The 26,629-nt window shown below is 47.1% G+C and overlaps 1 protein-coding gene across 1 annotated transcript in view; it reads left to right on the plus strand.

Moving 5' to 3' along the window:
• The first annotated feature begins 1,694 nt into the window (after nt 1-1,694).
• LOC128273434 (calcium-activated chloride channel regulator 1-like) overlaps nt 1,695-26,629 on the plus strand; it is a 66,958-nt gene continuing 42,023 nt past the window's right edge. Inside the window, 2 exon segments of the mRNA XM_053011396.1 lie at nt 1,695-2,114; nt 2,116-2,212. Coding sequence (XP_052867356.1) covers nt 2,056-2,114; nt 2,116-2,212 — 156 coding nt within the window. The 5' untranslated portion in view covers nt 1,695-2,055.

Below are 26,629 nucleotides of genomic sequence, written 5' to 3' on the forward strand. Positions count from 1 at the left end.
ATTGTTTATGCACTGTTGTGTGCTTCACAATGGGTAGCATTTTATAGGAAGATCGGGCCAGCAAAAAGATGCTCTGTGCAACAAACTTGGGCAAATTGGGCATAAATTAATGCATAATATTTCGGCCACCGAATGGACGCACAATGACAACCACTGTACGTTTCCTCAAACCATTTCTGGTGTTGGTTGTAAGCAAACGTGTCTAATTTTTACATTTAGTTGCTCTTAAGAGGATCTATTACTCAGCAGCAGAAGAGTGCAGAATGGAAAACAATTCGATCCATTCATAGTCGCTCCCCGGTCCGTTGCTTGGCGACCAGCGCCAACAGAAGACTCTTGGTCGATGGTGTTCGCTCTACATCCGCATCTTCCTCCAGCAGCCAACAGCACGAACCGCGGACCCTCGGAAAGGCATTGAGAGTGAAAAACAGCGGAAACCGCATCCAATCCGAAAGACTGCGCGACCTTTTCCGCTTACCCAACAGTATGGCACGGCAACATAAAAAACGACGCGACCCCAAAGCATAAACGCCCGCACCTGTGCCAGTGTGCCAGTGTGTGTGCTGCCGAAGCATTCGGACGCATGTTCACCGGAACGTAAACAGAAAACCCGAACAATGAACATTTCGAATGAAGCTCGTGTTCTGGCTTCGGAGCGTTCATCCGAGCTCTACCCGAACGCTCGATCGTGCTGTCACTTGTTTTGCACCATGCTGCCCGAGTTCGATTATGTTTGCTGTCAGTTTAAACTGAACGCTCAGTGAGAATGAATGTATGTTGTTTGCAAGGCAAAGACGCGTTATCATTACGTAATTTCGTCGCCAGCTTCATTCAAGCAGCGGATAACCAAAGTGTTTCGTTTAATCCAAAACTGTGAAAACTGTGTTAACCAAAAGATCCAATCAAATCAGTGCTATGCGAGATATGTTGTTCTGCTAACAAAATAGCTCCATGGTAAACAATTCCGACACCAGTGGTTCTGCTGTCGTGCTGTACCGGCATCAAACATACACACGTTCGTGCTGTTTTCTGCGATTCTACACACACGCACACTGAGATAAATTGGCCAGTTTTTCTTGACCTTCATTATTCGTTTGGTCGCGGCTGAGGTGAAACTATTATTAATTCCTGTTGTTTTATTTTGTGGCTTCTGGAAGCTGCCAGAGTGTTTTTTTTTGTTTTACGCAAGTCACCTGTCGCATTACGCCGGCCGGAAGGAGCGAAGGCGCAAAAATGCAACAACGGATCGCACGTGTCCGCTCGAAATTATACAGTAGTTGCCGGCACGCTGCCGTTGTAAATTGCAGTTATTTGTGAAGTGGTGTGTTTGTTTCCACAGAGAAGAAAATATTCGATTAAGGCAGAACATCGACGAATACACACTCGCAGGGTTCGATGAAGTGTGTCCGCTTAGGTTTGTTTGATAAAAACAAGTGAGCCGTCGAAATGTCCGATCATTTATTCGACGACGAATGTATGGTAGTCCGCCTGAGCGCACTAGGCAAAGCACCAGTAAGTATTTTTTTTTTCGGAGAAAACGCAGGATCATAGACTCCGGGTTTGATCGTTTGCATCCATGTCTACGGAAACCGCTGTGTCTGCTGCTTGGTGTCTGGCGACCGAACGGTGTAGATCGATTTTCGTACATAGCGCGCCACAAACGTGGTCAACCGAGCCAAATTCAGCATCGACGAGTAGCGTAATTGCCGGTTATATAAGTGAAAGTGTGTCCTGACCTCACAGTTATGGAGTAATGGTTTACTTTCTTGCCAACGACTAGAGAACGCATTGAAGAAACGTGTTGTTGCTGAGTTTGCTGACCGTTGCCATCCAGTCGCCGACGTTCTATTGTTTTTCTCTTGGTCGACGAAGACATAAATTAGTGTTCTTAGTGCCTGTATGTGCCACTGGAAGACCAGCCTCTGACTCCGAAAGTCTCGCGGAGAGCCGGTGAACGTGGTCTGCAAATCTGCCTTTCAAACACGACCAAATTGCGCGTAGGAAATCGAGTTACGCATACTCGTACTGTAAAGAACTCCCCGAACTGTACGATAAATGATGGCCAGAACATTAGTGCTTCCGGTTTTCGGCGGAGTGGCTGAGTGTTCCGTTGCCCAACGCATCGTTATCAATCACGGTCCACAAGTCTGCGTACAAAAACGACGTCATAGAGATCCGGGACAAATGCCAAACGAATCTTCAGAACCTAGCGGTAAGTAAAGCCTTCCCGTACGTATCCCATGGGCCCTGGTATCGATTCGGGGCCGTAGTCTATGTAGACAAACATCCGAATTCAATGAGCTTCGCGGAGGAACGCTGCATGCAATCCACATTCCCTTGGATGTCGCCTGAAAACACTAAACTAAACACTAAAAATGTAAACAGTCATTTATCGTGGCATTTAGATTTATCTGCTAGGTTGTCGCAGGGTCGCTTCATACGGCATAGGTCCCAGGGGCTTTGCAACCCTTTAGAAATGACCGCCACCCTCAGCCGGCCCTTTCCCAAGTGTGAAGGCTTTGAAAGGGTGCGACATTACTCTGGTGTCGTCGTGCTTCACGGAAATATGATACCAACGGTTCAGCGATAGGATGCAAAGATATATGACCACCAGTCCAAAGTCGAGTCAAGGTGACGCGACGATGTCAGTAAACAATACAAGACGTCGGAGCAGCAGGTTCGCCCGATGGGGTTTTGAGTTGCGCACCGTGGGTACCGCGGCATCCCTTCCAAGAGCCGAGGGCTTTCTTTCTTTTACGATCCAATTTAATATTTAAAGCCACCGACCCTGTGGCTTCCCGTGTCCCGTGTGACATATCACCAGATCCCGTTCCCTGGAAATGTATGCGTCGGCGGTAGGCCGTTCTGGCGGACATCAGGGAAAAATGAGACAAACAAAAGCATTCTTTTTGAATGTGATTGACGAATAATTAATGGGTGGCAAGGGGCATCGCAAAACAAGGACACACTTAGAAGATTGCAACGTTGCACGTTCAGGCACAAAGCGTTGCCGGTTACGCAGGAAGTTAACAGAATCACCTGCCCAATTAGCGTCACTGTCTCAGCGGAGATGTTGCTCAGCATCGATTTGATGCTCGATGCTTCTCAGCATCATCTGCGGCCATCACACTGTGATTGAACTTTTGGAATTATTCTTTGACGTGTAACTCGTGACACTCCCAGAGCACTGATTTTTGGAGCGTGGCGAATTTTAGTGGATCATTCATGTATCGCGCTGGGGCGACGGGTAGGACCCACAAACAAAAGGGAACATCAAACGACAGGTTCGGCCTTGGAAGATCTGAGGAAGATCGATGTTGTAGTGAAAAAAGGCCCAATGACGCACCAGCCACCCTCTCTACTGCCTATTTGTCACTGCGACCCCTCAGCCGTCAAACCCGACGATGGATCATCCACCAAAAATACAAATGGCCTTTCACCGCTTCTCGTTCAACCTGGGTTATGGCGCAATCCGCCGTAAGGCGTGGACCGTGATGAGCATTTGACCTGTTTGATTTCTGGTTTTGACGCATCACACAGCCCTTGATTGATTTGTATTCCCAGCATAGCTATTTTTCCTCATTCTCAACGTTTCGCGCCACAAGCGGTGCATTTCTGGGTTAGGTTCGAATGTGGTCACAAATAAATCACCATTCACATTTTTGGATTTTCCGAATGATCTTTGCCATTTGGCGGAGCCCTCGTTTGCGGACTAACCAAAATCGGCTGTGTTCAAAATGCCATGATGCCCTCGCGAGAGTAATCGTAAGATGGCCCATTTTTTTCTTCATCTTCTTCTCCGACGATCGGTTAGGCGCGTTGGCCTGGTGTGTAAGTATAGAGCTGGGTTGGCTGTCCAATCGCCCAAACCATAGGCGATTGGAGGTAAGAAATGAGGTTTTCTCACAGAGCACGTTTTTTTGGGGCCTTGGGATTTGGTAAGTACTGGCCCGGGCTAAGATGTACCAGATCCGCGATTATGGGCCCATATGTTCTCCAGTTCTCCCTCCGCTTGCTAACGTTCAGCAGCTCTGCACATGGCCGAAGCCATTACGAACGATCTCATCAGTGGCAGCTGGCACTCCGAGACCGACGAGTGTGCATATGGGAAGATATCCCGCGTTCCAGCGGATTAACTCGCGGAAATCGTGGAGTAGTCGGATGGGGCAGAACATAATGAAAACACATTTTTGAGGTTAATGATGGAACCGACCGGCAGTAGCAGCCACAGCGAGTGGAACTCCTCCATGGCGTTCTTCGTTGCTTGTCCGGGCAAGTTGGTAATTTCATTCGGTTAATCGCAGGAGAGCCAATGAACCACGAACCCGCTAATCGCCGACTTTTAGACTTAGACGAGAGTTACCGAAGATTCACGGCGGAGTGTGATCCTCGCCTGAAATGGGCCACCCTGGAGGCATGACTGTTATCGTGGACGTGAAGAAAGTCACGGGAGCAGTAAAAATTATCACCAGCATGCCACCGGTCATCGATGCCTTCGACTCCCTTTTATGAACTCTACCTTCGTCCCTTTTTTGGAAATTATCACCATACTGGCCGCAGAGAGACAGCACAAGAAATGGAAAGAACGACTGCTCCCTCGACCCTTGGAGTTGTCCATTAGCAGGAATGACCCGGATGTGGTTTGTCTGGCCTCTGAAGCTTGTGGCCATTTGCCGACGCAGTGCATTCGGAACTTCTTACACCGTGTGCCGGTTGCCGGTCGGCACCCATAAATCACCGGCTCCGGCAACCACGGGTCTCCGGTCTCCAAGACTGATGCGTTTATGGGCTAGAATCGCTGACTTGGATTGTAACACAACGTGGCGCTCAGGCGGTTTTAAGGCCGAAAATTTAGAGCCTTCCAAGAGGACCAGAAGTCGCACTCTAACACAAGCTGTGCGCTCCAGAAAAGACACCGTGAATGGGATTCTGGGTGGCGTAAGTAGACCGAAATTTCATTCTGCTTGTAGAGACGGCACTTGGTGGCGCAGAGCGTGGTGATAATTGGTTGTACCATGTCGCCTTAAATTCCGCTTCTTTAGCACACAGAGCCCATCCCACGGGGCCGGTCGACCGACCTACTTCTGCGCAGCTTCTCCCGAGAGTATCTGGGCGACGAAGTAATTTTTCCGGCGCCATAAATTATGAGCAAGCTTTAAATACATCGAGCTTTCTTGGACCGTTTGTCGGATTTTTGGGTCTTTGCTAGAAAAGAACGCCTCTAAAAGGACTTCTCGCCGGTGGTTTATTTATTGTGTACTTTTCGTCGGTGGTTCTGTGTGTTTTGGTAGGTTGAACCTTTGCAATGCCGCTGAGTCTCAAAACGCCGGAAGCGGTTGTGGTGAAAATTAATCGGCATTCGTGTGATGTGCGGCAGTTACTGGTCGGTTAACCATCCACTTGGTGTCTCGCTTGAGCTTTGTCCGGTCTGGGATGTTTGAGCATACAAACAAACACACGCGAGTGGTAAATGTGGGCACATCCAAAATGTACCATAAATCAAGCCTGCAGAGAAATCACTTTCATGCTTTGAATTTTGCTGTCCATCGGATCCTGGTCGAAACAGACTGAAGTGGTTTGACTAATGGTGTAACGTAATTTAGCGTGAGAAATTGTGCTCTAATTTTCGCTGCCATTGCTGGCTGTCATGGCGGCGGAGCCTCACCAATTTCCCATCTTGGAATTGCCGAGAAGCTCAATGAAAGCTGTTCTCGCGAAGTGGAATAAGATTTAATTGATAGGCAAATGCTAACAAATTATCCCAACAATACAAATTGCCAAACTAAACTCGCATCTCTCGAGCGCATGCAGCAGAAGTCCTAAGTATCAGTTGGCCTTTTGGCAACTCATAGAACTAAGGGCAAACGGTAAGTGGGTCACATGTTGTCTCGATGGTGTATCCACGAACAGGAATTTATGCGCATGGGTTAAGTACAACTTATCGCCATCCAAGAATCGCTTAGGAAATAAAATAATGATTGTGATCACGCTACGACGCGCTTTATGATTCTTCCGCTCATGCTCTACACGCATTCTCTCGGTGGCCTCGGTAGCCTTCGCCGTAAGAAAACCGAGACAGCAACGGATCGATCACCAAACGGGGCATTACTTTTTCTTCATGGCCATTCTGCTCCTTGTTCTCTAAGACGGCGTCCTTGTGTTGACTTTTTGTCCTATGGAACATTATTTTCTCCATCGTCGCTCCAACGAAGGGCCCTCAGAACGGCGAATCTTTCTCTCTAAGTGGAAAGATGATTTAAAGAAAACAGCACTTCGACTAGCCGGGATTAAGGAAAGCATCCGGGTGGATACCATCGCCAACTGCACGGCGCATAAACACAGATTGAATTTCATTTATCCGATTTCAAATCCCCACATACGGATGCTACTGTCTTTCGATGTTTTGGTCGGACGTTCCCGTTGTGCGATGACCAAACCATGGCAGCCACTTAAAACGCTTAAACGTCACTTAAACGCTTTATTTCAGTTTTCCGAGCTCTCTCCGCAGCGTAAAGTTTTTCCAACGACAACGACAGCATTCAAATTTGGCACTCCACGAAAGCCTTATCCTGGTGGCAGACAGGATCTCCCCAACCTGTCGACGTGTTCTCGACTGCTGCGCTTTGATTGCCGATATAATTTCTTCTTTGCTGCACGACAGGCTGCAGGATACTAGAACTAAACTAACGGATGCCGGAAAAGGAACAACAACAGCTGACGCCGGAGAAGGAAACTCCGGGGAAAAACAAGAAATAAAGCGGCTTTCTTGCGCAGAATATGTTGACCGTAATTTAATCAAACAACTTCACTGAAGAAACAGCGCCTATGGATATTTTTCAGTTTTTTACTGTGGCAAGCGGCTTTCTCATAGTCTGGAAGCAGCATGGAGACTCACAAATTGATAGAAGAGAAAAAGAAAACACGAGCGTCCAGCATAAGCCGACAAACACACGGACACAAAAAAAATCAATCCTTTCATCTCCAAATATCCATAAGGGAATTGCCTACCTGTCCGGGATAGTTCATCGACGCATGGATCCGATTCCTGACTAGATATCATCAATGCACAATGGCAGTAGTAAAACATGAATCCTCACCATCTCCGTAAAAGGAAGTTGAGCAAACTGCACGGCGATGGTGCGTTAAGCGTTGTATGTTCAGCCGATGTTTTGCTCTCGGAAAGGCCGATTGATTCTCAACTCCCCAATGCCCGATTATGCCAGGGTGCATCCCAAACATGGCGTGCGATCAGATTGATCACTGAGCTAAACCATCAAGCAAACCAACCTCCTCCCGGCTCACCGTTTAAAGAGTGCCTCACCTCAGGGAGTGAATACGTATGAATGCAGCAAACAGCGGAAAATCTTTCCATCGACCCGTGTGCTGGCCACCGAGTATGGCATTCAGAAATGCATGAGCGAGTCGGGAAACGATTGCCTTTTTAATGTCAACTCGAGTGGCTCTGCATCGGGTAATGATTGGGAGCGAATAAATCTGTCACGTGGAAAAATGGCAACAAGACCCCTGATGTCATTTCGTAGCGGGTTTCCCTTTGCATGCTTCTGTTTAATTATCTCATCGTCCAACTTTGAGTGGAACTTCGATCAACGGAACCAGGCAAACGTTTCGGGTTGGGAGGGTCCTCGTCATGGGGCCATGACCATTCCTCGCTACCGGAACGCAATCTAATGGTAACTTACGGTGCAAAACGCAACCAAAGAAGTCGTCAAAGCACTCCAACTCGGTTGGTTGGAAATTTATTTATTTGGTTAAAAACGTTAAATCCCATTTGATGACAAGGCCTGGTTGAAACTTTTTTCTATTTACAAACTAAATGAAAGTGCTAGAAAGATCAAATATAGAAGGAATCCCAATCCGCTAATCTTAGTAAAGTGAGTGAAATTAGATTGAAAAAGGGCTGTTTCTTTCACTACTTTCATTGACCACCGTTACACGGAAGAGGAAAGGCCTAACGTTTGTCGTAGATTTTAATCGGGGCAGTTTCAAGAACGTCGCCAGAAGATTCGAATCTTCCACATTAATGTGCCTCACGCCAACAAGAGCGACGGTTCCAGACAGCGATCAAAGCCTTTGGAAACACAGACCCACGAGCACAGAAGATTATTGCCTGGTCGTGTCGCACAGTTTTCCCTCCAATTCTGGAGCAACGTCAACCGTTAACGAAAGCAGATACGAAACGTGAGCGGGTGTGTAACAGTGTAACGAAGTCACTGTCACCGCTATGGCACGGTAAATACCACGTTTAGTGAAACAATAAGTCACACACTTGAATTATTGCGTTTACATGCTCCAATTCTAGTTCGCGGTCTTCTCCGTCACCGTCTTGGCTTACAGGTCCGAGTAGAGCGATCGTGTGCACTTGGTGTTGCATCTTTTCTTCGCTACACAATGGCCTTTGGGGGCGATGAAACTGTGAGAAATCCGAAGCGCACGTTCTGAGCTAGACGCTGTAAGCAGTGCCCCATAAATCCTCGGTGCCCGTTCTTCGTGGGCCACGGACACGTCTTTCTTCATAGTTTTGCTCTGGGTGCCATAAACGGAACTTACGGTTTGCCATTTTTGCTGGTTCTCGAGCTTCTCGGGTCTCAATGTTCACGTGGTCAGATGATCCGGGCGATGATTAACGACTGAGTTGGGATCCTTCCGACAGTCAGTGGACCGGACCGTCCAGAATCGGGAATCGGGCACCGCCGCTCGGAAGGTTATACAGCGTTCGACTCTGTGGAGGTGTACATTATGGACAGTACTGATGGATTTACAATCACGCGAGACCGATCCTGGGAGAATCCACAGCGAGTGCTGGGCGCGCACGGAACATGACGTAAACATTGATGTATTTGTGCAAGACCGACAGCCGACTAACTCCGATCCTGCCTGGTCCTGCAATGGAAATTGGTTCTCGTGCCAAACTCGAATTGGCAACACTGATGATCGATCGTTTCACTAAAGGCCAATGTTAGCATTACACTTCTACGAATGATTACATACAACAGTCCGCGAGACTCTGCATGGTAACACTTTATCGACCTTTGCGGTGAAAACTTCCTGGTGCTTCTGCAATCCCGGGCGAGCAGCGTAATCATTCAATTGGGTTGATCTGCATTTTAGACACGGCGCTAGTGGCCAATTTATTCCATGGAGTTAGTTCGGTTCGCCAATAAGAAAACTGAACCAATTTTCGGATTAATTCTTCCTCGGAAAAAGCTTACCGAACCGTTGCAAATCGCTTGCGAAACGGTGAAAATTCGTCGAGTAAGTGGAAAATAATCATCACCGCCGCGAACGTAATGAACGACGCGGCACGCTGCTGCCAGCCATCATCGGCATCTTCATCATCAGTTAACCATCACGGGTTTAATTCGTATTAATTATGATTTCGAAAATTGGTTTTTCTCTTCCTGGCTGCTGGCTCTATCGCTCTTCATCAGCGCCTTTCCCTTTCGGCGCTGCTTAGTCTCAATGATACAATTTTGGGCATAGCAATAGACGCTGCAACGGTACGGCTGATGCATTCGATTCGACAGATCCAAGCGGCTAAACTGCGGTGAATCTTCCGACGCAGAAATTAGATCACGTTCTGAGCACACAACTCGAGTGCCGAATCACTGCACAGAAACTCTGGATCGGTACTTCACAGCCAGCCACCATCTTGGACACTCTAGACTCAACGATGACGGCCAATCTTAATTTTCGACTCCCGGCCCACACTCCACTTTTCAACACGACGGTTCATGATCGATTTTTGATTGAAACCCACGACACGCAGCCTGCGTGCCGGTCCATCATCGCTTCTCAGAGAACAGCGCCAATGAACAGCAATTTTTACTATTTGTATGGTGAAAAATGATCGTCCAACCACTCCGATCACCTACTTATGGTGCCGTGGCTGGAGAAAAAGACGTTAGTCTCTCCGATGATACGCGTAAAAGATGAGCCCCTGACCAGCATCTGGTGGGGGAAATGCGGGAATAGTCCATTCCATCAAACACTGTGCCGACGTTTTTGTTTTCAATTAACTGAAGGAAGTCTCCCAAAAGGTTCGGCGAAGGCCGTCCCATCGAAAGTATGCGCAACGTTTTCGGGGCGGGCTGGCGTTCCCCAAGTCGGGCTTCTCTGTGATGTTTCGACTCGTTTTCGAAAATAATGACAATGTAAATTTCGGCCTACATTATGCATTTACCTCACTGCTCTGAATCGTTAGTTTACCATTGAGTATCGCTGTAAAGTGTTTCGGGCGTACAACGATTTAGGATGATCGCTCATTAGAAACGTCAAAATAATGAATCCACCGGATCGTCGATGTTAAAACTACTTTGGACCCGTCTTGCACCTGCGCTGAAGCCTCCACCGTAGGTCTTACTCTAAACTGCAACTGCGCTTAATCATCACCATCAACAAGGCAAGAGCAAACAGGGAAGAGATATAAACGCTGTTTACGACCCTCGTTGTTGGTTGACGGTCGATTCTTCGGAAAACCTGTCGCTGGGCCTTGGGACGTTGCTTTGATTGTTACATGTTTTCCGCTAAACATTGCACTAAACGTCTTAGGAAGCGATGTGGAAAAGGTAAATGTTCGATAAAGATTTTCATTTTACTGTCCGCTCCACTCAGCACCAACAGCAGCATCCCATTTCGATTTTCCCATCGACTGACCGGTAGTGAGTACAATTTAGCATTTGCTGCTTACTGGATGCCATTGTAACCCTAGACGAGATAAAGCGAGAGAGACTAAATAAGTGAAGAATTAAGGAAGAATAAGTGAAGACATCGGGTGGCTGCTGGAAAAGAAAATTTTCTTAGCCCCTCTACGTGTGAAAAAAAAAATGTATGATGCTAGCACATTGCGAAGAGCTTTCACCCGAAAAACCAACGCCACGGCTAGGGTCGTGGTCCGAGGACAGTCTTCATCTGTCTTTTCCGGAGACGTTACCCGGTGATGATGACGGTTCCTGGATTTTCCTTATTAAAAGTCGTGACAATATTGTTTTTGTTGTTTGCAACTGAGGTTTTTCAATCTTCCACAATATGGCCGCGGTTAATTAAAGGAAACTCTTTTGCAGGCTACGCTTCCCGAGAGGGGGTTCGTTCAGACGAAAACGTTATCTTCAGAGCTGGTCAAATTCAGGCGCTTCCGAAACGGGAGAATAAAACGAAATCTATCACTTGGAGCCCTTTTTCCAGCTCAAAAGCGCATGTGCATACAAAAACACACAGCTTTCACGATCTGATCGGTCCCTAACAGTTGTGGTGTCATTTCTGGCGGCCAACTTGCTTCCGGGCGTCAAACGATGGCCAACTGATGCTGGTGTCTGGTGCCGATTGATTGAGACTGATGGACAAACCCATTCTGCAAGTCAGCGGAACCGATCTTTCGAGCCAAGTTTTGTTCTCTCTTTTTCTCACTCTATTGGTCACGTCGCTGGCCTCATCCACCTTCACCGGGTTCATGGAGGGTTCTTTTTTCGCGTACCATTAATTCACGATGAATTGATGATGATGGATAAATATTTATGTTCGATGATGACACGCAAAACAGTAGCCCGGCAATGGACCGGAGTATAGTTGCGTGTGTCTAATGATTTTATCAATCCATCCGACTACCGGTTTGCCTCGTGATGCTGTAGACCAACCAATCGAGCGAAACATAAACACAGAATGACCTACTTTGGCAATGAAAAATTGGCAACCCCAAACAACATGGTCGTTAGCAGCGCGCTTGATAAATATTGTTCGTCATAACTCAACCCTATGGATTTGGTGCGCAACCAGTGTTATGAGTAGCGGAATTATCATCAAACCCTTTCTCAGTCTCAATCGATGCTTAAGGCGGGAGATCGTCGTCACACCGTTCGCCGTTTGCGTCATATGCTTCCGGAAATTTATGCTCCCGGTAGACTTACCTGCGCCCGTAGATCCGTTGCACCTGTTTGTGTTTGAACCGGAAGGCGTTAATCTGCTCCATGCCGCTCGGTAATTCCAGCGCCATTCGGGGGATTTAGGCGTTGTTTTGCACCTGTTCGTCCACCTGTTCGCACCTGTTTTGCACCTGATACCGTAAATTGCATAAATCAAACCGAAGTCCCAATGTTTATGATGTCGAGTTCTGCCCCACTTTCACGCCATAAGATCCCTCCTTCATTACCGCCAGTGAACCGATTTCCACTCACCAATAATTCAAGTTGCACATCACCATCATCATGAAAGGCTGATTATAATCGTGCTCATGCTAAAGGATGATGATGTTGCTGAAGAAGCAGCTGCATTTGTGCAACTCCATACTGGATCAAACCACCGAGAAGAGAGAGTTTCGTGAAACGTGATTTACTGGTTCGCTGGTACGGCAGTTCTGAGATTCTTTCGCATCTCCGACACCGCTCTGTGTATCAGAGCGTTCTCTGGCTGTGTGCAACGGGCGTCTCAGCCCTTCCGTCGAACTGTCGTTACTGTAATTACATTTGCTAACATCCTTCTACAGTGCGCCGAGGAAAACTATCAGTATGCAAAGTGCACATTGTCATCGTCCTGAGTTGCATGCATCACGCGATACATTTTTCAATAGTTTCATAATACAATAAAAAGTGCCATTCTGTCTGCCGAGTCTTTGGAGTCGCAAGATGTGACTCCCGTTGTGTTGCTCGCGGAGGTGCATTACAACATCGCCCCTGCTTTTGATACTGATGATGAAGCTTATCAAGACTCGACTACATTTGTTAATGTCTCCACTGCTTTCCATTTGTTAATGTTTTCTGCCAATAAATCGTTGAAGAAGACCACGTTTCAGAAAATCTGACCTTCACCTCAAGAAGTCTAATCACTTTAATTTCCACTCCGGCTCCTTTTACCTCCATTTGCTTCTGCCGATGATAGAAGGGCAGAGGGCACGTTTACCGTCGGGTCTTTGACGTGAACCCCACGAATGCCACGGAGACCATTGGCGGAGCAAGTCAACCATCACCGAGGACGGGACTGACCGAAAAACGGCCAACACTTACAGGCGGGACCCATTAAATGTAAAGCAAAGTGTTTATGGTGGCGGTCGACCAGTGGGGCGATTGTTCCGGGGGAGTGCACAAATAGTTGAACAAATTCTTTAATTGTTTGCTCTCTGGGAAAACACCATATCGCGGAGAATAATGTTGGCTTCCGATGGGTGAGAAACTTGCTCCGGGGCAAAGAACCGCAGACCCGCTGCCGCGAGATAATTGAGTGTAAATTGAAGTGCTCCCCTGTGAGCGGGCTGAACTTTGATGATGATGATGATGGGTGGGAGCGCATTCGCCAGAGTGCATCGGCTGCAGAACTTGATGCCAATGGTGCAACGATGGTCGGCTGGTCTCTTGGTGTAAAGTTGTTTAGTTTGTTCCGTTAACTACAGCCGACATAGCCAGAGCAGAGCCGTTCAGCTAGAGCAGAACCGCTCTGAATCGCTAACCAACGGCAGTATCTCCCTCCGGTGTTGTTCATCTTTTTGGTGTAAATCGGAACCTTTTCTTCGAACTGCGAGCCGCCGCAACATTGGCGGTTGTTAAGTAAGCACATCAGTTTTGGAATTAATGCCATATCCTACGCGAATCGGTAGAGCCGCTTCCTCAATCTGCTGCCGAATCCGGGAAAGCTCCGAAAAATTCACGAGCAGCAAAAGTTTGCGGTCTTTCTCTTTTCGCCCAAACAGACGTAATCCATACCTCGTTTTTACGAGCCCATGAGTCCCAGTTGCAGTTCGCTTACAACATCCAACCGCTGACTGAGCTTCCAAGCATGCAGAGGTGTTCCTTACCGGTTCGTTCTGAGACCGTTTACCAAGTTTCTTGGTAACTTTTACTTAGTACGTTCTCGGAACGCCATGAGAAACCACCAGATAGCCGTGAGGTCCCGAACTAACATACCACCATACCTGCGGTGGCTCAGCTAAAATACGGCCTCAAGCATTGGGACGAACTATTTTACAACTTTGCTCTCCCTGCGGCCAATTCGGCGCAAATGCAGTCCTGTCGAAAACCCTGTAACACGTACATCCCGTAAAATTCTATCATCATCGAGCGGTCTTTCGTGTGCTCTGAAGTTGCGATTCGGATTCCGATAATTCGGCCATAACCTGGCGGTGTGTTTCCTACGTGTAGAAAATCGTTAGCTGTTTAAAAACATCCCCGAAAGCCTTTCCTATCTGAAGGTAAACTTGATTTGACCGATACTTTAATTACAAAACATTATGCATGGCAAGAACCTTGCCCACCGAAAGCTCGTTACGATAAGTTTCAGTTCCGATTAATAATTGATGAACAGCCTTAGCCAGATGCCGACCAAGGCTTAGCTTAGCATAAAGCAATGCTAATGGCCGAAGATAGACTGGCTGGTTGTAGACTCTAGTCAGAATATATGACCCGGATTGCAGACAAGAACTAACGTGCTTGCGTAGCTCAGTTTCGCCACGTTTCATGAATCGTAAAATAGCTTGAAAAAGTTTTACCAAACGATCCGAGGCACAACATCCGAGAGCACAATCCACAGCTTCTGCAGAAGCGTTCAATTAAACGGATTTTCGCAGATTACCTTTGCCACCCTCCACAAAGTAGCGGCAATTTGCCAATAAACAGGAAATCTATCAATTTACCTGAGCGTTCTATTCCGGTCCAATATAACCCAGGCAATTGGCTCCCTACTTCGGTCTCCAGAGTCACTGTTACAAATTTGGTTGCAACTCAATAAAAGATAATTAAAGATTCTGGAGATAACTTTGTCGGTGCTTCCATCGTGACGATATCTAGTGACTCAGCAAATTGACAGCCGAAAAGTGTCCCCATTTGAATGCTTCCGATCCCGGCCTTTTACTTCCCCAATAGAACCTGCAATCGATTTAGACATAGAGCGTTTTCTTGGGACAATGGTTTGGCCTTTAGAGCCCAAAACTTTTCATTCACAGAATTGAGAAAAGTATCCTCGATCATTCTGTAGATGATCCCTATTCCCGGAGGCGTGGACGATGAACACTGTACCACTAACTAGCACCATTTGCTTCACTGACTAGCGGCGTCGACTTCATAACCCCAGGTTATTGAGACTGTCAGATGACCGCTTTGAGGAATTTGTAAAATTTTACTACTTCTAAATCCCTGGTGGTGATGATTATCTTCTTCGCAAAAAGTGTCGGTGAAGCTATATGGAGCAAAATGTTACGTTGTTGGGGCGCCAGGCCACGAATTGTTAAGAATTATATTTTCAAATTCCAGGAACCGGAATACTGGTCCGCAATGAGTTGCTTATACTCTGAACTACGGTAAAATTAATGGTCTCAACCTCGTTCCCGAGCTGCAGAGCAGAACTTGCTCGGGTCGCTTCCTGTAAAATTAGGCACCGGTTCAGCTAAGCAAGTTCCGGTAAACAGCAAACTGACGAGAACATCTCCCACAGCTAGCGAAGAGTGCACCACGTCAAACATCGCGAGCATTTGCAGTTGTACTAATTCTTTCATTTCTCTCGTCCGTTTAAATATCGATAGGAGCTTCTATTTTTCGCGAATATACTCCTTTTTATTGCAACTAAAACGAAACTAATTAAATCGGATTCTCTTCTTCGTTTCAGGTAAGCACCATCCTTTGGATTAGTGAAAAAACACCGTTCGATTTTGCTCAATTAAGGACAATTTATTCAACAACAACACCGTCGCGTAAGTTGACAGAACAACCAAACCTTTCTCAAAGTCCGTATAAAGCAGTACTAAAGCGTTGTCCGATAGGTTCAAAACTAAGTAGGTTCGAAACTGTGTATGGCGTCAGTCAACCGTCATTTCGTAAAACCCACCTTGCACTGCACCAACTGGCGACGGTACTTGGTAAATCCCACAGTACCTGACTGACAGAGTAAGGCTACTAAGGCAAGCCCCCAGAGCCAAAGCCCCCTCGGTTCGGATGACGGTAATCTAATACTTCTTGATCGTTCACACGGAAGCACTTTGCAGGCCGGAAAAGTGCTCAGAGAATTCATCAAGTTTCCTCTAGCCAAAGTCGCATTGCAGCATTTCACGGCGATGCACCTAGGTTCTCGGCTCGGCACTGCCAGTGCTCTTGCTACGCTCTACTTTTGTAATACCTTAGGTTTTTTGGGACGATAGTGCACGCGGATGCGGGGTTTGTCGCATTCTTTCTGTGACTTGACTGTGCCGCGGAACCATCTGGTGTGTTTATGGACACTCAAAAAGCCATACGCAACGGCGAACGAAAACACATAACCACTTGCTTTGTGGAACGAGAGAGTCCTCTCCGAGTGGCCTCCGTGGTTCCGAGACGATGTTCTTGCCACCCTAGGCTGCATCACAGAACAACACCATTAGCCCACTTTTGCAGAACTGTCGAGGATCTTGGCACTGATGTGCTGGCTCAGAAATTAAAGTAATAAAAAAGGCGGCAGAAAGCAAAACAAAAAACCATCGTCCTGTTTTGTGGGCTGTTTGTACACTTGTTTTGTGGGCTGTTTTTCTGTCACCCGTTGACGAGAGTCCCCGAGAGGACCATATCCGATGGCATACGCATCGGTGATTCTCAGGACTTCACAAGCTGGTTGTTTGAGGATTTCGTGCGATTTTACAACCTTCGTCTCGCAGCAGCCGGCACTTGCAACATCACTTCCGCTGGCTGCTATTCCGGCTCTGATGCGGTGCATCCTTAAAAGTGCGTCCAGATGGCAGCAAGTTCCGGTAATAGATCGTCGGTTTGCGGTCTTTAAGCGAAGACGATGCGAACTAAACGGACGTCACCTAAATATGTAGTTCTTGGTGAGCTTTGTTGAAATTTATTTCAGTTGGGTGCATAACATTATCTTCAAGTCGGACCTCAATTTTCCCAATTTCCAGACTGTTGATCAGTGACATCGAGGGGCAATGCTCGTTTAGGCGTGGGAATTGATAGTTTTCAATTCACCCTTACGAGATAGGCCAGTATCGATTCGCTTCGGAAATGTGTGCATTTCAGTTTTCGAAACAAACCGTACAAAAAACGGGCCTGACAAATGGATCAAATTATGATGAATCGCTTTTTAATTCGATCAATTCATTAAACGGTCTTCATTCGCCCGGAGAGCCGGTGGCTTTGGAAATGGAAATGGAGTAGTTCCATTTCTGTGAGTTTTCCCGATAGCTGTCCCGCGTGTGATCCGTCATAACGGTCACATGAGGAGAGAGAACTTTCCGGTGTTCACTTCGCAGGCTACATCAAACGAAGTCCGTGGTGCCCCAGGTGGCCGTAATCGGTATTTAAAACGCACAGGAAACAACACTCGGGACAACTTGTGCACGTTTTTTGCGTGATGTGCGAGTTTGCCAGGCCAGTCGCAGCGACCCTGGGGTCGTAATTTTAACAACCTTTTTATCAGCTTCTGCTCGGTTGAGTAAACCAATCATAACTCTCCCCCGACGAAGCTTATGGGCGATCCGGTCCGCTGATGGGTCCCAAAAGACCCAGAGTGCCAAAAGGGCTACGGCTGCTGTTTGATATTCGATGTCCATGTTAGAAGCCGGGGTTGCATGATTTAAGAGCCCCCATTTTTTGTTGCTGAATGTAATCGATTGACTCGAGCGACGGCTTGTCACACGGTGCCCAGTGCACTCGCCCTAAAGTACCAACGTGTCCATTTCCGGTTGGATGGTGCGCTTTATGTTATTGTATGTTCTCTCACTCTTTTCTATCTGCGTTTTTGCTGGTTATTGTTGGCCATCGCTACATCTGCCAACATTTAAAAGGGGCTTCAGAGCACCCTTCCATGCAGCGACCCACTGGCACACCCACGCAATCGGCATTTCCGTTCCGTTGTTTCGTGTGTGTGCTTTTCTTTATTTGTGTGCGTGACACATACACACCAACCGTCCCGAGAATGTGACCGTTTATTTGGATTTTATTAGCATTACAATAAATAGAACGTAACAAGTACAGGGCGTTGCTATGCTACCGATTAGCTGTGAGGGCACCCCATCGGTTACGGGGGTTGATCGTAAGACCTTCAACGTATGCGTCATTGTGTGGGAATGTCAGAACAATCGACTCTTTGGAAGGTTGCGTACTACAAATCAACTACGCCTCAAGTCCAGATGAAATCCCCGAATGTTACGATCAAATAAAAATCCAATAAATTAAATCTAATAAGTCTCTCCGTCTGTGGCGATGTGATGCTGCTCCAAGCGTTTATTTTCGCTTCAGTTACTCCCCGTGGTTGTGTAGAATACTTGAACGACATTTGTTTTACTAGGACCCTTCGACATGTAGCTGAAAGACCCTGCTATCCTGAACACACCAGGTCAAAACACACCACCAAATCTGCCTGGCCAGATCTGGGCGCCCTTCTACCCAACAAACGTTGACAGGCAATTCCGCGACTTTTTTACAAACTCCATGGGGGTCTTGGTCGGTGTCAGGTCGCCAGGTGAAGACCTCCAAAGCCGCGAGAACGGCGCAGATGGCTTCGTGCACTTTTACATGACAATTTATGTATCCGTCACACCTTCCACATGTAACGCAGTCGCTTTGCAAAGTCCCGGTGCTGTTCTTGATGGTAATTATTTTACAATGAAAATGTTCCAACGCTCCGAGATATTGTTATTGTAATTTACACCGTCCAACGGCCATACCTGGGTTGAGTTTTGGATGCGTTCTGTTTGCATGTCATTACCAAAAGCAACCTTCCCCTACGGGCCAATTACTTGGCTGTAACCTTCCACACCGATGGTCCCGCTGAACAGCTCTATCAACAATTAGCTAGCCAATCAATCTGAGGACTGGTGGCGACCTATTTACTATCGGTACATCGGACTGAACCGGGTGGCACTTGAAGTCGGCCACGGATGCTGATCATGCAAAATAGGCTCGATGGAACCAGCTGCACCACCGAGATTGAGAGTGATTGCAGTGGCAGGTGTGCAGTTGTGCAACGTGCCGTGTGCCGAGTGTCTAACGTTTGATTTCCATCGGACTCAAAGAATTGTCCGTCAGACTGCGAAGGGCGTAGATGGCGATCGAGTCACCTGACAGTGCGCATTGTTCGGTTGAATTCCTCAAGCCGAGTTGCTCGAACGGTGCTTTGCAGCGAGAATGTGCCTTCTCATGATGCACTTTTGAAACTGCCGGCTGCCGGTGTGACGATGACAGAAAGGCTGATGGAGCCAGTGCCTCGACCACCTTGACGCTCCAGATACGGCGAACGGTGCATCATGCCGGTCGCATAATGGAGCGGTTGCCTTTTAACGGATTCCTCCTGGCAATGCGAGGGAGTTACAGACACATAAAGTGCCGTAGAGGATGGAATTGCTTTAATTAAGATAGCGAAAGCGAGAGAATGTAATGAGACAAGCGCTTTTTTCTTTGCGCCGCTGAGTTCAGAGACTCAAACCCTCAAGCAACCGACGATTGGCAAGCCATACAGCTTCGTTTCGTGTCGAAGAAAACGCGAAACCATCCCAACTCTCCTACACCCTGGAAGAGACCTCTGGTGGATAGTTCTGAGCATCGGCCATTAAACGCCCGCGAGATGATTTGCGAGATTTTTCGGGTTCGAACATTGGCCGGGAATGAGATATGAAAAATACATAATTCATATTCCATTATGCAGCGCTAATGTTGCGATCATCATTCAAATGTTTCCTGCCAAATGCGCATAGACGGGCTTCGATCGTATCGAATGCCTATTTTTTCGCCCTTTTTCTCGGTTTCTGCGATTGATGGCCAGTAACGAGTTCGAGCGATTCGTTTCGGTACCAGCGGCGTCGGCCTCGGCCAGTTCTTCAGGGCTCTGGGGTGTTTAAATTCCGTGTCTCAATTTGAAACATCCGCAGCCCAGCGCTACTGGATCTGGACCTGGCGTACCTTATGGGCACCGGCATTACATCACTTTCGTTCGAAACGTGCTGGGCACACCAGCATCATCATAATTCCTCTGACTGGCTTCGGTGTACGATCTCTAAGGCCTTGCGGCTCAATCAATCGGTCCAACATACTACAATGGGCAAAGGCTGACCACGTAATGGCGATAATTTGACACGCGCTTTACGCAGTAACAGCAGCAGCCCCAACAGAACATATGTTGTCGATAATTGCCAAACAATCATCCCGGCGAAGGCCAAAACAGCCCGGAGAATGGAGTCCTAGATGGGGCTTGAAAAATGAAACAAACGAGGATTCATAGTGTGTGTGCCAACTTTTTCACAATTTATCGTGTCGAACCTCTTCGACCTTCTCTGAACAGAAACCTTCTTGAACGAACAAAATTTAGAATCAAGAATCGTTGTTTGGGTTGCGTCCTCTTCTTTGTATCTACGAGAGGTTTTCTTTCATTTCACCATTCCAACGGATCGTGGACCGTTCTTGAAACAATAATATCCATAACGTGGCGCTTCCTCGTTTCTCAGAGAAGGGAGCTCATGGGAGCAATACACCGGAACTGCTCAGCAATTCGAAACGCCCTAACGCATTGGAATCTGCCAGTTCCGGAAGTCCGCAGTGGAAACAGAACGAGGAACAAGTCCGAACCCAAAACCTCCACTTCGTTTGACACTCCAGAGCGCCATTATTAAGCGAATGCCAAAAATCGTATGTAATTGACAACTAAACGTTACAAGCAGACCGAACTCACATTCATTTGCGACCTATTTGAAGGTAGTGCGTCCGTCAGTGAAAAGAGTTGTAACATTAATGGACGAATGCCGCTTTCTGGGGTATTGATTTTGGGGTAAGACCCCATCTTCGCAGACGGACGGGTTGGCCAAAGAAATGGAAAACGATTGTATATGAATATTTATGTTGGTGAATACATTGGCCGCTTTTGAAGTATTTGTAATGGTGGTGGTCGCAGAACTATAGTGGAAGAGCCGCAGCTCCAGACGGTTCCGGAAGCTTAGGAAACCATAAAACGGCAACGGCAGTCTTCAGGTCGGAAACACTATCTCCACATGGGCCACACTTCCGTATAGGAAAGTGCCGTCGTCGACGTCATGACAGCCGTTGGCCACCAGTGGGCTCCGAACGTCTGGCATGGTCTGGCCTGGGTTTATTTTTCAAAAGAACCTTCCATTGCCAGCCATTCTTTTGTTCTGTTGTGGGAGCCCAAAAGACGTTCTATTTTTTCGCCACGCTTCGATCATCGTCCAGAGGGATCCTGTGTGTTATTGATTTTAAAGGGCTTCTTTTCAGGATATCATCAGCCCAAGAGAAAGATCCCATCGTCGGCTGAAGACGTAAATTGAACCCATGAAGGAGCCCAATAAACAATGCAAACACTCACGAGCAGAGGCGCAGGTGTAATAAATTATACCTACGTGAGTCCACACACCCAGGCAGTTCTTCATCGAAAATTTGTAAGCCTTCATTGGTCCGGAGTTTTATTTTCTCCGCGACTCCAGCGTCCCAGATCCGGTCTTCTTCGGCCTGGAGGGCTGTCAATTTCTGGGAGCCCTTCGGAAGATCATAAATTTCCCCAACGTGGGCCGAGATTGGATTCACTCCTGGGAAATTCGGGTCATGTGCATGTGTGTGTCGCTTTAGGCGAGTAAAGTGTTTGGCCTTTCCCGACGACCCCACGAAGATTTCGGGGCATCATTTCGTGTTCCGTGGGCTTCTTTTGTGGAACTTTATTCTGGCTCCATTTTCTTCCTTCTAATTTTCTCCACATTACTCGTTTCGTGAAAGTCAAACACACAGAAAAAAGAAAAAACCTAAGAAAAAAGTAATGTTGATGGAAATTCGGTCCAGCACTCAGCCAGCCAGGGAAAGCTCCGTCGGCGCTACGGGGCATTTTTACAGAATTATAAATTAGGTTTCCCTTTTTCTGTTGGATGCTTTTCATTGTGTTATGAGCATCCTTAGCGAGTTGTGTCCCGCGTGTCGGACCAATTCACCCGAAGCCCATGAATGAAATTCACCCCGAGCATGAAAACAACAGCTTCAGCCAAGACTGTGTTCTTTCGCTCGAAATGGCGACCAAGTCGGTCGGTAAAGAAATGGAACACCCAAACACTGGTAGAATAGTTAGATGAAGAGTCACTCCGGTGTTTGTGTGTTTCCAGCTCCTTTCTCAATGATCCTTTTCCCAAAACGTGCTTTAAATGCGCGTCTTTTCCCTAACCATAATCCTCTTACTGTTGCATAAAAAGTATCGATTGATGCATGCAACAAAAATCGCATTTCTCTTCACAACGCTCAATATCCTTTTTTACGGGTTATGGGAAAATAAGGTAATCCGGTTCACCGCCACCAGCGTTATCCGACCCGATCAGCCCTCCTAATCCATCAATCATTTACGATCGTTGACACGATGTCACCGAAAGCGCTCACCCCTCGAGCAAAAATGTGCCCTAAAAGGGCCGTGCTTTGAAAGGGACAGTGTAGCCCTATTATCCGATACGTGTCCTTCTGGAGGGTTCCGTATCAGACGATGTATATGCTTTCATATCGGTAAAATGCATTTTGTTGTAAAAAAAAACATTTTCCGATCTCCTGATTACTTCCCCCTACCCTGCCATTGTAGAACGACCCGTCGGAACTGTCGGAGGTCCTACGTAGCGGCTTATCCCCCCTAGAGACGGTTGGGAAAGCCTTACCGGTTTTACGGCATGGCTGAAAAGAACCCTAAAGATAAGGAACGTAAGACGAGACCCGACCAGACAGAAAGAATCGAAGATTTTACCTGACTACGCCTCTTTCCGGCTTTCGAATGCTTCGGGCCCAAGGACAACCAAACCAAAGACGCCGCGCCTACCGAAAACATAAATATTAGATTAGCCGCGTGTAAATATGAGCCATTTAATTGAATTTCCTGTGCGCATGTGAATATGTGTGGCAATACTGTCTTGTGCAGGAGGAGAGGCCCGGATATCCGGGGCTGTACAATCCGCGACTGGCACGCTCAGAACTCCAACCAGCAACATGGCGAAAAGATTAGCCGGGTACGGGTTTTAAGTAAATAGCAGCGTGGCCGTTTGCACTAAAAGACGTTTGAAGTTATGCGAAACCGGAACGCACTGGCCGCCCTGGACCTCTCGTGGATCATGCTTAAGCGACCCATTAACCTTTCTTCTTCAAGAAAGAAATTTAAAATAATAGTAACAATAATAATACGACCGTTTCTTAGCCACGGATGGCCAGGCGTTACATTTTAATTACGCCCACGCTCCACTTGGCCAGATGTGTACGTGCGCCGCGCCAGCGGAAGTAACCCATCTGCAGGCGGAACGCTATGTTGACATGAATCACCGACGCGGGTCGGTAGACGACTGAGCAGCATGGCGTAGAAAGGGAAAATTGGGGGTGGAACTGGGACAAATTTGTCACGACAAGATAGCAACAAATGTTTGACCAGCTTTGGAGCAACTGCGATGAGACGGTGCTTTTCGTTAGGAATTTCATTGCCCAAACCTAAGGAAGATCCAGGCATAAGAAAAGAATGGTGGCTTCTATTTGGTGTGACGTATCTGTTTTTATTTACTTGAATAAAGTAAAACATTTGTGTTCTAATCTAATCTGATATTTGAAAGAACATAAATGCACGAAATAAAGTTATGTAGGTGCTTAAAGATTGCAATTGAAGTTCAAATAAAGTTCGTCAATCAATGTTTTTACCCTTACACTTAGTCTTCCTGTACTTATAACTGGATTTGCGTAAGACAAGGCCACTTCGCGAAGGTGAATGAGAGGCTAAAACCGGATAGGAAAAAGTACATTTAACTGTTACGTTTGAGTTTAATGATTTATTTTACTTTGCGAAGAGAAGTTCTTTCAAAACTCTGTGAAGACAATCCTTGTGTTACACAATTTTTGTTTGAAGACTCATTCCTGTCTTTCCAAATTTTAAACATCAGTCTGCTGCAGCTCACCTGACCAGCTTCCGGCTATTTATCGTCGTTGAAATATTTGTTAAGCCACTGCGCTCGAGGCTTTTTTCTCACGCGATCGAAAGCCCTGTGCACGGATCTCCTACATCCGTCGATGGCGCATAATTCACAGGACTTTATTAGCTGGCATCGCTGGCTCGCCTGGCACGGGTTTCTTCTTCTTATTAAAAACTATAATTCATCAACCGCCCTGGTCCTGGTCCGTTTCCTGGCCTAGTGTAACAGGAGATTTTTTCGTTGCTCGCTCAACCTGCTTCGTATGCTGCATCATCTCATAAAGCCCGTGACGCAGCGCTGCATCAACACATCTTTGCCGGCCTGCGTTATCTTGACCTCCCTTATGCCCCTGTCAAAGGGTCCGAGAATACCTTCGCACGCATAAGGTGTCTTCGTCGGTGAGGTAAGGAAAAGAAATCAAACACAAGAAAACAGCAGCAGAACGGACTTTGTGGAACCTGATCGTTTTTGTTCCCATCCGTTTGATGGGACCGTTTAGCTGCCTTTCCACGGCTGGAGTTTCCACGACGGGCAAACGTATAATCGAATTTCTCGTAAGATGTTTTGTTCGGCTTCCTTCCACGTCATATGGTATGCTTGCGCTTGCCAGCAGCAGCAGCACCTAAAAAAGGCCGCAGACCTGTCAGCCTGCCGGACAGCAAGGTGTCGAGTTTACGAATATGAGAAAAATCGGTCCATTCCGGTCGATTTGATGGAATTGGGCTTTTCACGTCCCTCGACAGTCGGCTGTCGTGGAAGGAGGTTTTATATTTGAGGTTAAACAGTTTAACGACGGCGCCGATCAACGAAGCGCCACATGTACGAAATCAAACCTTCTGCTTCGGCTGCAAATCTTGAAATCGGACCCGTCCTTTTTGCTGATTCTTCAAGCTGCCGGGGCATCATATCTGCCAACTGTTACTGCCGGACCCATCGAGGCATCGACGAACTCACTTGGCTGGCCGGACAGCAACAGATCCAGAACATAATCATGCCACGCGATCTCCCGATATGCGCAAACACGAGACTAGTTTCGACCGAATTCGTCGGTTGGTCTTCCTAATTAGAATGCATGTCCGCTGCGAGATGTTCACTTTTATGATTATACTGTACATTTTTATGATGTTCTATCTTTGTGGTTTGTTTTTATCCGCTCGCCGGTCCGTCGTTGGCTATCGTCCAACGGCCAGTACCTTGGTGTATTCTAAAGTTGAATAATAAAAATAAACCTGTGAAAAAAGAAACTATCTCCCACTTGTCGGACAGCAGCACCAATCCTGCTCACCGGTCAATGTGCTAATGGTAGAATAAAACCTCCTCTTAACGATCTCCATGCTCTGGGGACAACATCCTGTATGGGAGTCACATACCTTACGCTGGAGATAGCATTTTGTTGTCTGTGTTTTGAAACCATGTTCAAAATCACCTTCATAATAAAAACATATTCCGCTCCGTGAGCAGCGGAATTCAGGTTAGAGCTGCAAAGACAAACAAGACCATAAAACAGCATCAAACTCGACCACACGAACGAACACGAATAGTAAAAACAGACAAAAAAAACCAAATATTCTGCTGAAACGATATAATAAACGACTCGGAATTTACTCACAAAGCTCATGATGTGGCCACGGGCTTCGAGTTCTTTTCACCGAAGACAGAACCACAATGGCCCAGCCCTGCGGAAAAGAACCACCCAAAAATGTCCCAAAGATGCTTTAATAGAATTAATTAACGTTAAAATGTCATCTTGATACTTCTAACTATGCCTCAGGTACGGTCAAAAGGTCGGTCCTCTTCTTCTGTTATGGGACCATTTTGCTGGTTTGCGCTCTTTGGACTTGTTCATCGACGCACCGGAGCAATTTGGCAGGTGGCAACAGTTTTCTATTTGTTTTCACCTTCAAACTTTTGAGATCGCCAAGCCCGTCCAACGTCCTCCAATCTCCAGATCCGACGATCTAAAAGAAAACGTTTCGCAATGTCACCTTCACCTGACAACTCAACCTGTCCGTTCTCAGAAGTCAATGTCGTCTCCGCCGGTACTTGATATCCCTCAGGCGACGATTGATTAAACCGGAGGCTCCTGGAACTCCATGCATGTCGAATACCAATGAGTCTTTCGCGATCATGGGGGCCTGAATGTTGGAGTTCGGTCCTCGACCGCAGACAGGGGCTCGCGATGGTCGTAGAATTTTAAAAACCGGATGCTCTCACGGACTCCCGGGCAACATTGGCCACCCGATGGCAGCATACAGGGTGCGATTGAAAAGTAATGAGCCTTCCCGCGCGGAGCGTCCGGCAAGCGACCAACCGAATCGGCTGGTGGGGGAAAATGTAGGTTGAACCTTCCCCTTCCACGGGAAAAAGGTTTCAGTTCACTGGCAACAGCGGTGCAGTCAACATCGCTCCGCGCGTGAAAGCTGTTTTAAAAGTGTGTTAGGATTTTGTAGTGGCGAAAATGCAGCGATCGTTGGATCAACGTTACTCGATCAAATTTTGCGTAAAGCTGAACAAAACGAGTACCGAAACCATTGGGCTACTCAAGGAGGCTTACGGGGACCAATCTCTGTCCAGTGCCCAGGTAAAACGGTGGCACAAGTTGTTCAAGGAAGGCCGGGAGGACGTCGAAGACGAACAGCGATCTGGAAGGCGCGCATGTCGAAATCCAAGGTGAAAACCATGCTGATCATTTTTTTTGACTCTCGAGGCATCGTCCACAAGGAGTTTATACCTCAAGGAAGCACTGTA

Source organism: Anopheles cruzii, chromosome 3 (genome assembly GCF_943734635.1).
Source record: "Anopheles cruzii chromosome 3, idAnoCruzAS_RS32_06, whole genome shotgun sequence".
NCBI classification, from domain to species: Eukaryota; Metazoa; Arthropoda; class Insecta; order Diptera; family Culicidae; genus Anopheles; species Anopheles cruzii.